The 12,422-nt window shown below is 35.7% G+C and overlaps 1 protein-coding gene across 1 annotated transcript in view; it reads right to left on the bottom strand.

Annotated features, from left to right (window-relative positions):
• The window catches only part of SLC30A9 (solute carrier family 30 member 9), an 83,363-nt gene that overhangs the window by 45,217 nt on the left and 25,724 nt on the right, over positions 1-12,422 (bottom strand). Inside the window, exons 4-6 of the mRNA XM_026508807.4 lie at positions 10,503-10,602; positions 8,715-8,807; positions 8,252-8,334 (exon numbers count right to left, since the gene is read on the bottom strand). Coding sequence (XP_026364592.1) covers positions 8,252-8,334; positions 8,715-8,807; positions 10,503-10,602 — 276 coding nt within the window. The remainder of the gene's footprint in view (positions 1-8,251; positions 8,335-8,714; positions 8,808-10,502; positions 10,603-12,422) is intronic.

Raw genomic sequence — 12,422 nt, 5'->3', positions numbered from 1 at the left:
GGTTACCAAGGGCAACAGGTGGGGGGAAAGGGGAACCACTGGTTAACAGAGTTTGTTTTATGAAAAAGTTCTGGGAAAAAAATTTCTAAAGATTTGTTTCATAACAATGTGAATATACTTAACTCTGTTAAAATGATAAATTGTGTTGTGTTTTTTAACACAATAAAAAAAGGCAGGGAGAAATCTAGATTTGCAATGAAACAAGGGTATGTATGTATGTATGTATGTATTGGGGGGGTAGGAAGGGGCAGGAGAGGGAGAGAAAGAATCTTAAGCAGGCTCCATGCCTCGTGCAGAACCTGAGCGGGAGGCTTGATCTAACAACCCAGAGATCATGACCTGAGCTGAAATCAAGAGTTGGACACTTAACCAACTGAGCCACCCAGGCGCCCCAGCAAGGCACTTTGATATAAGATTCTCTTCTCAATATTATCTAAACATAGGAGCTACTTAATCTTGATAGAAGAACCAATTTTTCATTTTTTAGCTCAAGGTTTAAAAATACAAGAAAAACAAATTTCTTTTTTTTTTTAAAGATTTTATTTATTTATGTGACAGAGAGACAGCCAGTGAGAGAGGGAACACAAGCAGGGGGAGTGGGAGAGGAAGAAGCAGGCTCCCAGCAGAGGAGCCCGATGTGGGACTTGATTCCGGAATGCCGGGATCATGCCTTGAGCCGAAGGCAGACGCTTAACGACTGCGCTACCCAGGCGCCCCAAGAAAAACAAATTTCTATTACTTTATTTTCTCAAATTGTGTTTGAATATTTCTTTTAACGTATGTACAGCCTATTCATGGTATCATTATTTTAGTAGCAGAAGACTGGAAACAACCTATGGGGGAATGACTGAGTAAACTATGGTGTACCCCCCCAAAATGGAGTATTATAAAAGGAATGAAGAAATGTCTCTATTTACTGCTATAGAATGGTCCTCAGGACATAATGTCAAAAAGAAAAACAAACAAAAAAAAAAAGCAAGGACAGAAAGTACACTTTATTTATGAAAGGGGGTGGGGGGTTGATACCTGTATATATGCTATTTCATAATATATTTTTTAATGGAAAAAATAACTCCAAAACTAATTTTTTAAATGGTTACCAATGCGAGAAGGAAGAATAGGGTGGAAGAGATAAGGATGGAAACTAAATTTCTCTAAAGGTTATGTCTGGTAGATGTGACTTTGGAATCATGCAAATGTTTTCGAAAATTATAAAATAAAAATCAAAATTATTTCTAAAAATCAAAAACGAAGTGAAACAAATGAACCTAATTTTACATCTATTTGATGGTTTATCCATGCAGACAGAAATTTCAAGTGAATTTAAAACAAAGATTATGTAACCACACATCCCTAGTGGAATATATACTAAGACAAAAAGAAAAGTCAAGAAAACTTAAATCATCCTGATGGCAATACTATTGGTATTACTATTTTGAAACTACACTGTATTCTTTCTATATGTGTGTACACACATGTAAGAATAAACCAAAAATATAATTAATTATATTAATGGATTAAGAAATAAGATTTTCAGTGTAAGAAAAGAGTTACAAAACACAACAGAGAAAAAGAAAACATTAAGTTTTTCAGAATCGGCTATATATCTTCTCTATTAAGAAAAATGAAGTATTTCCTATTACTGTCCACTGCAAAGACCTTAAAAATATGCCAACCTATTAAAAATGAGGACCCCTGGGGCACCTGGATGGCTCAGTCAGTTAAGCATCCAACTCTTGATTTCAGCTCAGGTCATGATCTTGAGGTCATAAGATCCAGCCCTGCATCAGGCTCCATGCTGGGCATATAGGCTCTTTGGGATTCTCCTTCTCCCTCTCCCTTTGCCCCTCCACACCTCTCTCTCTCTCTCTCAATCTCAAAAAATAAAAATAAAAAAAGAGTACCCCTAATTCCCCAAGTACAATCTCTCAATTTTTTTACCACTAAAAAGAAACAGGGCTCCTTTCAGAGATGGGTAATGCCCAGTCTGGGGCAGGACATGTACAAGATAAACCTGAAACAGGGGCGCCTGGGTAGCGCAGTCGTTAAGCGTCTGCCTTTAGCTCAGGGCGTGATCCCCGCGTTCTGGGATCTAGCCCCGCATCAGGCTCCTCTGCTGGAAGCCTGCTTCTTCCTCTACCACTCCCCCTGCTTGTGTTCCCTCTCTCGCTGGCTGTCTCTCTGTCAAATAAATAAATAAAATCTTTAAAAAGAAAAAAAAAGATAAACCTGAAACATCTTATTGTACCTAAGAGCAAGGACACTACAATACTAAGGTTATGACAAAGGGACTTCAGAACCAACTTGAGGTGCTTCCATTGGCCAAATATGGGACAATTTGAGCACCACTACTTTGCCTACTTTGTTCTTTCCTTCCTAGCATGTCTCCTCCACCCTCTTTCCCTTCTCCTTGATCTCCTTCCTTTCCCACCACTCCCCTTCTTGATACTGAATTCCCATGCTCTCAAGAAACTCTCTCTGCCCCTTTTCTTCCTATATTACTGACTATAATTGTCTCTCAATTTCCACTTAGAAATTTCATCAACTCATCAAGGGAAGGTAATACTGTCACCTTTAAGCTTTAGAAATGTACAGAATTTAGAAATACAGTTAAAGAATTCAGATTCTCCTAAATAAAGCCTGACTGTCAAACAAAAATATGTGTACATTTTTCTCAGATACTAGCACCTCTACCTCTATTTTAATCCTGCCATATCATATCAGTTCCCCAGAGTAACCAGAACTGAACTGCGGCGCAAGCATCTAATTCCCCAAGGCAATCTGCCCTGTTGGAATAACACTGGATCATATCCTGTATCAGCATCTCTATTACCTAAAAGAACCCAATGGAAGCCTTTTAACTGAATAGTGATACCAAAATTCTGAAGCTCCCTGACCCCAATATATATTTCTTTTACTGAAATATTTCACCCCTGTGGATTTACCTGCAGCTCTCTTTAGCATATCTGTGAATATAAAAATAATCAACAACTGTTTGCTTCTGAGAAGCCAAAACCCCACAGATACTAGGATTCACTGATTCTCCTTATTACTTTTCAAAATACTAAACTAATGATTTAAAGGATTCTAAAAAAAAAAAAAAAAAAAAAAAAAAAAAAAAAAACTACACTTGCTCAACATGCAGATGACTTAATATTATATATTGCAGGCCTAAGAGAACCTCAAATATATTCTTTATTCCTCCTGACTGGATTAGATGGAAAGAGACAAAATGTTTTCAATTTTGTCAAGAAAAGGAATAATCAGCAAAAGATCACTCATTTTCTTTGCCTGAATTCAAACTATCCAAAACCACCCTCGATCTTCAACCAAGGTGCAACTGAGAAGATATTCGGACCTACTGACAGATTACTGCAGGCAGTGCTTAGTGAACTTTCTAGAATAGTTCAACTATCACTATCATATAAACTAACTAAAACAAATACCTGTTTTTTAAAGATATATACTGAAATATTTAAAGATGAAATGGACTGGTTTCAAAGTGATTTAGTAGAGTGAGGGTAAGGGGAATATAGATAAAACAAGGTTGGCCATGTGTTGATAATTGTAAAGCTGGGTGATGGATTCTTGAGGGGTTGTTACACTTTCCTCTGTACTTCTATGTTTGAAATCTCCCCACTGATGGGGGGAATGAAACAAAATGTGAAGAAGGAACATTAGGAAATATTCAGAACAAAAACCCGCAACAAAGCAGGGATAGAGGGAACATATCTCAACATCATAAAGGTCATGTATGAAAGACCCACAGCTAATATCATCCTCAACGGGGAAAAACTGAGAGCTTTTCCTCTAAGGTGAGGAACAAGACAGGGATGTCCACTCTCACCATTGTTAAATATAGTACTAGAAGTCCTAGCCTCAGCAATCAGACAACAAAAAGAAATAAAAGGCATCCTGGGGCGCCTGGATGGCTCAGTTGGTTAAGCGTCTGACTCTTGGTTTTGGCTCAGGGTTGTGATGCTGAGCCCCACACTGGATTCCACAATGGGTGTGAAGTCTGCTTAGGAATCTCTCTCTCTCTCTCAGGGTTGTGATGCTGAGCCCCACACTGGATTCCACAATGGGTGTGAAGTCTGCTTAGGAATCTCTCTCTCTCTCTCTCTCCCCCCACCCCCTGCCCTGCCCCACTCTCTCCCTCACTAGGAAAAAAAAAAAAAAAAAAAAAGGAAATAGGCATCCAAATCAGCAAGGAAGAAGTCAAATTTTCACAAATCACAGATAACATGATACTCTATGTAGAAAACCCAAAAGACTCCACCAAAATATTGCTAGAACTGATGTGCAAACTCAGCAAAGTCACAGGATACAAAATCAACATACAGAAATCTGTTGCATTTCTATACACCAAAAATGAAACAGCAAAAAGAGAAATCAAGGAATTGATTCCATTTACAACTGCACCAAGAACCATAAGATACCTAAGAATAAACCTAACCAAAGAGGTAAAAGGTCTGTACTCTGAAAACTATAGAACTTATGAAGGAAACTGAAGAGGACACAGAGAAATGGAAAAACAGTCTATGCTCACGGATTGGAAGAACAAACGTTGTTAAAATGTCTATACTACCCAAAGTAATCTACATATTTAATGCAATCCCTTTCAAAATACCACCAGCATTTTTCACAGAGCTAAAACAAGCAATCCTAAAATTTGTATAGAACCACAAAACACCCCAAATAGCCAAAGGAATCTTGAAAAATAAAAGCAAAGCTGGAGGCATCATGATTCTGGACTTGAAGCTATATTACGAAGCTGTAGTCATCAAGACAGTATATGGTACTGGCACAAAAACAGATGCATAGATCAATGGAACAGAATAGAGAACTCAGAAATGGACCCTCAACTCTATGGTCAACTAATCTTCGACAAAGCAGGAAAGAACGTCAAACAAGAGAGTCTCTTCAACCCACTGCTGTTGGGAAAACTGGACAGCAACATGCAGAATGAAACGGGACCGCTTTTTTACACCACACACAAAAATAAATTCAAAATGGATGAAAGACCTAAATGTGAGGCAGGAAACCATAAAAATCCTAGAGAGAATACAGGCAGCAACTCTTTGACCTCAGCCATAGCAACTTCTTACTAGACGTGTCTCCAGAGGCAAGGTAAACAAAAGCAAAAATGAACTACTGGGACTTCATCGAGATAAAAAGCTTCTGCACAGCGAAGGAAACAATCAACAAAACTAAAAGGCAGCCTATGGAATGGGAGAAGATATTTGCAAACGACATATCTGATAAAGGGTTAGTATCCAAAATCTATAAAGAACTTATCAAACTCAACACCCCAACAAACAAATAATCCAGTTAAAAAAATGGGCAGAGGAGAGGAAGAGGCATTTTCCCAAAGAAGACATTCAGATGGCTAACAGATCCATGAAAAGATGCTCAACATCACTCATCATCAGGGAAATACAAACCAAAACCACCATGAGATATACCTCACACTAATGGCTAAAATTAACAACTCAGAGAAACAACAGATGATGAGAATGCAGAGAGAGGGGAACCCTCTTACACTACTGGTGGGAATCCAAACTGGTATAGCCACTCTGGGAAACAGCAGAGATTCTCAAAAAGTTAAAAATAGAACTACCCTATCACCCAGCAATTGTGCTACCAGGTATCTACCCAAAGGGTACAAAAATACTGATTCAAAGAAGTACGTGCACCCTGTTGTTTGCAGTAGCACTATTAACAACAGCCAAATTATAGAAAGAGCCCAAATGTCCATTGACTGATGAATGGAAAAAGAAAGTGTGGTGTATATATACGATGGAATATTACTCAGCCATCAAAAAGAATGAAACCTTGCCATTTGCAACAGTGTGGATGGAGCTAGGATATTATGCTAAGCAAAATAAGTCAGTCAGAGAAAAACAAATACTCTATGATTTCACTCATATGTGGAATTTAAAAAACAAAACAGATGAGGGGCGCCTGGGTGGCGCAGTCGTTAAGCGTCTGCCTTCGGCTCAGGGCATTATCCCAGCATTCTGGGATCGAGCCCCACATCAGGCTCCTCTGCTAGGAGCCTACTTCTTCCTCTCCCACTCCCCCTGCTTGTGTTCCCTCTCTCGCTGGCTGTCCCTGTCAAATAAATAAAACCTTAAAAAAAAAACAAAAAAAAAACAGATGAACATAGGGGAAGGGAACAAAAAAAAAAGGAAAGGGAGGCAAACTATAAGAGACTCTTAACTACAGAGCACAAATTGAGGGTTGATGAAGGGGAGGTAGGGACAGGATGGGCTAAATGGGTGATGGGTATTAAGGAGGGCACTTGTGATGAGCACTGGGTGTTATATGTTAAGTGATGAGTCACTAAATTCTACTCTTGAAACCAGTATTACGCTATACGTTAACTAACTGGAATTTAAATAAAAACTTGAAACAAAATAAAATTTTAAAAATAAAAAGTAGGTAACTCCAAAAAAAGAAAGAAAATATTCAGAACATACAAAATTAAGAGTTAAAATCTATCAAAAAATTACAAAAATCAATTTAAGAAGACACACAATAGGAGTAAAGGATATAAAAATTATCACAGAATTAAAAAAAATAAACATATTAAAAGATAACCAGTAGTCACCAGAGAAACTCAAAATTAAAGATACCATCTGTTGCCCATCAAATACACAACAAAGTTAAAACAATGGTAACATGCAGCGTTGTCAAGGGTATGAGGAAATAGTCACCCTCATACACTCTAAGTGTAAATGTAAACTGGCACCATATTCCTTCAGAGAATATTTTAACAAATTTTAAAATGCCCATGTCCTTTGACCCTGAAATACTACTAACACTTTACCCCGTGTATTTGTAATAAGAGCATAATATATTATTACATATTTAACAAATATGACATTCACTAATGTGTTCTTTGTAATGGTAAAAAAAAAAATTGGAGAACCTAAAGCTAATTACATCCATACAATGGAATACTACTCAGCTATTAAAAAGAATGAGAGAGAGGTAGATTTCTGTATGTAGACATGGGAAGATGTTTATGGTTAGACTGGTAAGTATAAAGAACAAGATGCAAAACAATAGGTACAGTGTCACCCAATTAATGTTTAAGTGAAAAAAATGTATGTATATAAATTTGAAAATGCATCAAAAATATTCTGGGTAGATATATCCCGAACTGCCAGCAACAGTTATCTACAGGAAGTAAAATGAGATGGTAACTAGAGAGAATGAAAGGAGACTTTTTATTCTTTATATTTTTGTATTCTTTTTTAAATCACAAGTGTGCATCACCTTTGTCATTAATGCATACATATATATAAATATATATATAAATCAAAGAATTATCTAAATTACATTTCACATAATCCTGAATTCTAATTCTATAAAGGTGGCTTTGTCACTCAACTACTGGATTGTTAAATGCTCTGAGAGTTTTATTTGCAACTAAATCTGAAGCATCAAGCACAGCGTCTGGTTCACAGTAAATGTTTGACAAATATTTGCTGAATGAATTAAAGCAGAAATGGGGGCAGGGAGCACCTGGGTGGCTCAGTCAGTTAAGCATCGACTTTTGGTTTCAGCTCAAGTCATGATCTCATGGGTCATGAGATCAGCCTGGCATCAGGTTCTGCATTTAGTGGGGAGTCTGCTTCTCTCTCTCTCCCCTTCCCTCTACCCCTCCCCCAACTCATGCGACTCTCTCTCTCTCTGAAATAAGTCTTTAAAAAAATTTAAAAAGTAAAGTAGAAATGGAGAAACTGAATTAACAGACTTTTCCATAAGAAAGCACTACCTCTTTTAGAACAAGTATAATCTTCAAATCAGACCATAAATTGTAATATTCATATATCTTATAATAAACCACCAACCAGCTTTGTTTCCTCTCATCATCTTTAAAGAGCTATAGAGGAGAAAACCAGAAAAATAAGAAACTGTTTTTATTTTATTTTTTTAAGATTTTATTTGTGAGAGAGAGCAAGCACGCATGCACACAAGCAGGGGGAGGAGAAGCAGGATCCCCATTGAGCAGGGAGCCCGATGCGGGACTCAATCCCAGGATCCTGAGATCATGACCTGAAGGCAGACACTAAACCAAGTGAGCCACCCAGGTGTCCCAATACTGTTTTAAAAAAAGTGGCAACTGGTATTTGCTAGAACCAACAGAGCCAAAGCCAAGAGGCATACAACTACTAGGGAGTGCAATTATTACCTACAAGTTTCCTTTCAATTAACTCCATTTGAAATTGGATATACTTACTTTCTCTGTACTCTATTTCTGCTTCCTTACGCAGTTTTTTCTCTCTGGCAAGAGCTTCCGGGCTTCCCCAAACTTCCAAAGATCTGTGCATACACACATAGCCATCAATAATAGACCATTTTAATGACTTTATTGTAATCATAATTAAATTAAGATGAACTATAACTACATGAGGATCTTACAATAAAGCATAAGGTCCTTTAGGAAAAATATAAAGCACTTAAGAAATTTTTCTAAATTAAATCTAAACAGTAAGAGTAAATTCAACAGCAAATTTTCTTCTAAATTATCACATACTTTTAGTTAACTAGTACATACTAGTAATTCGCAAACAAGTTTGCAAAGATGAAAATACTTTGCTTTTAAAATACATCATTTAAAAACCTCTGAGTCTATCTAATATGGGTTTTTATTAATACAAAATTTGGCTTGTACATTTATTCTAAAAGAAGTATGTTCTTACTTTGCCTCCACATCTGATCTCAAGTATACAGTAAAGGACTCGGTATCTTCATGAGGACTTCGTCGTCTGATTTTCCGAAGTTGTTCTAGATCACTGAAGAAAGAAACATGCTGAATTTATTCAGAAAAGGTTCATATAATTTTTGTTCTTAGAAGCATTATTAGGGGTGGATAAAAGCCACTACCTAGATCCTGATCTTTAAAGGCTATACAGATCAGTTTAAAGATGGCATTTTGTACACAAAAATTGGTCTAGAGACAGTGAAAAAATTAAAATTATTCTTGATGCTCACTAAAAATACCATAACATAATATGCAGAGATTCAACTCTTTCATTGGTGTTTGCACTTTATCTGCTATGGACACCCCAATGCAATGTCTGATGTATGAAAAAAAAGTGGAAAATACATGGCTTAGAGTACCATCCTCTACTTAGGAATTTAAATTCAAAATTTATAGTCATACTTGTTTATATCCAGATTAATACTAAGTGGTGATACTAAATGGTAATACTATTTATAGGTATAAAGTCATAAAGAGTATCTGTCAATTCTGTTATTTATTTTCCATTCTCTTGAATTCTGAAAGGTTTATGTATTCATCAAGTCACTGCTAAATAGTCATTCTAAATTTGATCACTGTACTTCCTACAGAAATTTTATAAGAGTTATGAAAAGGCCTATAAATAAAAAGCTGGTATAAGTTCCAAGAAATTAAACTTGGGAGTTTATTGGGTACTTGGCTGGCTCAGTAAGTGGCGCGTGCGACTCTTGATCTTCGGATTGTGGTTTTCAGCCCCACGCTGGGTATAAAGATTACTTAAAAATAAAATCTTTAAAATAAATATAGTACAGTACAATAAGTCAACAACCAACCATCACATATTAGTAAAAAGCTTGGACAAGGTATCAAAGATATGTATTCTAACCCCCTGATGCTGACTCAGTAAATGAGCTGGGTCATCACTGACATCTTTACTATGTTTCCTGGCCTACAATGTGGAGACAGCAATACCTAATCTACTTAATTGACAAAATTTTTGTGAAAACTAAATGAAATACTTCATGTGAAACAGGACACTGTTTTACATCAATGTCCCAAATGGCTGTTAATAGTTATGGGGGTTATAAAACTGATTATAAGAATTCTTATTTCTTGATAATATATCATAGAGGATGTGACCAGGAGGGAGAGGGAAAAAAAGGCTAAATCTGATGACTAAATTGCCAAGAAATTTTCCATGTATTATGGCTTTTTTAGGCAGACACAGAAAGGAGGGGGAAATTTTTAATTTGTGACAAATATCTCAACAAATCTCTATGATTACAAGAAATTAATATCAAAAAGATATCAGAAGAACTTTATGCTCAACAGAGTTGGAGTGTGAACATAAATGTAACTAAATTACTCAACTCTGCTAGCCAAATAAACCAGAAACTTTAAAAAGTTAAACATAAAATTACACCAATATCTTATTGATAAGATAATATCTTATCTGCCACATATTAACATAATAATAAAACTCCTACGGTTCTTGTGTGATATAGACATTTTGAAAAACCTGCTTTTTTAAGATACCATGAAAGACTAATTGCTCACACTGAAGCAGAGTTCAGTTTAATAAGCTAACAATTTTAACATTTTTTTAACTGAACAAAATGGGTCTTCAGTTTAGGAAGGAGTCATGGGAAAGTTTCCACATGGAGAGTAGCAAGTACCACATCCTAAGAAATAAATGGTTACTTAGATTAGACAGAACTACAACATTTAAAAACAACAGCTGCTGTACCTGGATTTAAGGCAGAACTCGTTTATTGCTCTGACTCCAGTGATGAAATTATTCTGAGTGTACTTCGGTCCATATTCCCTCTTCTTAAGGACTGCTTTGACTAAATTCAAAAATACAAAAAAACATAACCAATATGCACATTAGAAATGACATTCGAAGATGAACATATGCTGATACTTAAGTGGGTTCACTAATGAATTTCATAGAAAACTGATGTTTCTCCTGATGCAATGAATGCATCAGAAGACAATCTCCCAAGTGCAGAATAGGACAGAGTTCCATTTGTAGCCATCTAGATTTTATCTCCATAGTCACCTGCCACTGACGCCAAAATGTCAATCCTTTGTCTAACGGAAACCCTGTATAGGTATTCCTGGTCTGTTTAAATTGTACTAATACAATATAAATTGTCTAGGGTCTAAAAATAATAATAATAAATTGTCTGGGGTCAAATGAAAATGAAGTTTCAATAAGAAAATTACATGCTTGTTCAATGTTTTTCAAACTGTAGGTGAAACCAGCATTTTAAAAATGCTTCATTTAAAAATGAAAATAGAAAGTGATCAAAGAGTACCACATACAATGAATAAGTACTTTTTGTGAAAACTTTTGTTTCAGTTACATACAATAACATGTATATATATATGTGTGTGTGTGTGTGTGTATACATGTGTGTGTGTATATATATATGTATGTATATATATATGTATATATATATATAGTAGGTCCTTAGTATTTATGTGAGTTGCAGTCAAAAGAGCAAGAAGGCTGCTAGACTTTTCACATAGTCCATAAGAAAGCTGAAGTGAACATAAGAAATATTTTAACAGTTAAAAATTACAGAAAGTGTATTACAGATTATAGGTAAAATATTGCCTTCTAGTAAATCGTTTCCCTTTTACCAAGATCAAATTGTTCATTAAAAATCCCAGAGGTATCAATAACAAAATACTAATTTGGTATCAATTATAGTTTGTGAATTAAAAATTACACTCAATATAGGTCTATATTTATAAATCATTATAAAGTGAGGCTTTTGGTCATATGACATAGATAAATAAAATAGGCAAATAACTGAAGAGCAAGGGCAAAACAACAGAAAGTCATATGTTCCGTTTCAAACTGTCACCCTGTTACTTCTTTTCTATTCTCATACATTAATTAATGAGTTTTCCACTGTACTTTGAAGTGGAAAGAACAAATTAAGACTAAAATGATTCATCACTACAGTAGGTAAAAAAGACTCAAAATAATATATTAACAATTAAAATCAAATGCACAAATAATAAGAACATTCCAAACATAAAGTTCAATATAAAAATAAAAACTTTATTTGAAAAAACTACATCCAAGGAAGTTCAGGTTTCTTTTTCCATGAGTTTCAAGTCTCTAAACTGCCCTACTCTAATGATCCTAAAATTCTATATCCAGATGAGCTCCTCTGGAGCAAAGAACTACTTCTTCCTTTTAAAAGATGAGTTTTTTTAAATTACTTTTTAAAGATTTCTTCAAAGTATATAGAAATCCCTATTGGCCTGTCCCAGCCCAGATTACTGACGATGATGACGGCAATTATGTTAATTATTCTTAACTGTAACTGTATACTACGGATCATCTTTAAGATTATCCTAGAAAAGAAATCCCATTTTTAGCACAATCTTACAGGGAGAAAACTTTGGCCCAAGGTAAGTGCCCAAGGCCATACAGCTAGTACATGCTGGAGCCACAAACTGAGTCCACTTTTGTCTGATGCCAAAGCCATGGTGCTTCTAGTCACAGTTACTGGCTCTGTACAACATGCTGCTTGGAGACAGGAGCCTATCATTACAAAGAGCAGAGCTGCAAAGAAGAATGCCTTCGTCATTCAGTTATTCCTAAAAGAGAAAGTTGGACAAGAATGTCCAAAATCTATCTGGATTT

This window comes from Ursus arctos, unplaced genomic scaffold (assembly GCF_023065955.2).
Source record: "Ursus arctos isolate Adak ecotype North America unplaced genomic scaffold, UrsArc2.0 scaffold_9, whole genome shotgun sequence".
In the NCBI taxonomy this organism is placed as follows: domain Eukaryota; kingdom Metazoa; phylum Chordata; class Mammalia; order Carnivora; family Ursidae; genus Ursus; species Ursus arctos.
The sequence above is the reverse complement of the archived record's forward strand: the minus strand, read 5'-3'. Positions and strand labels throughout refer to the sequence as shown.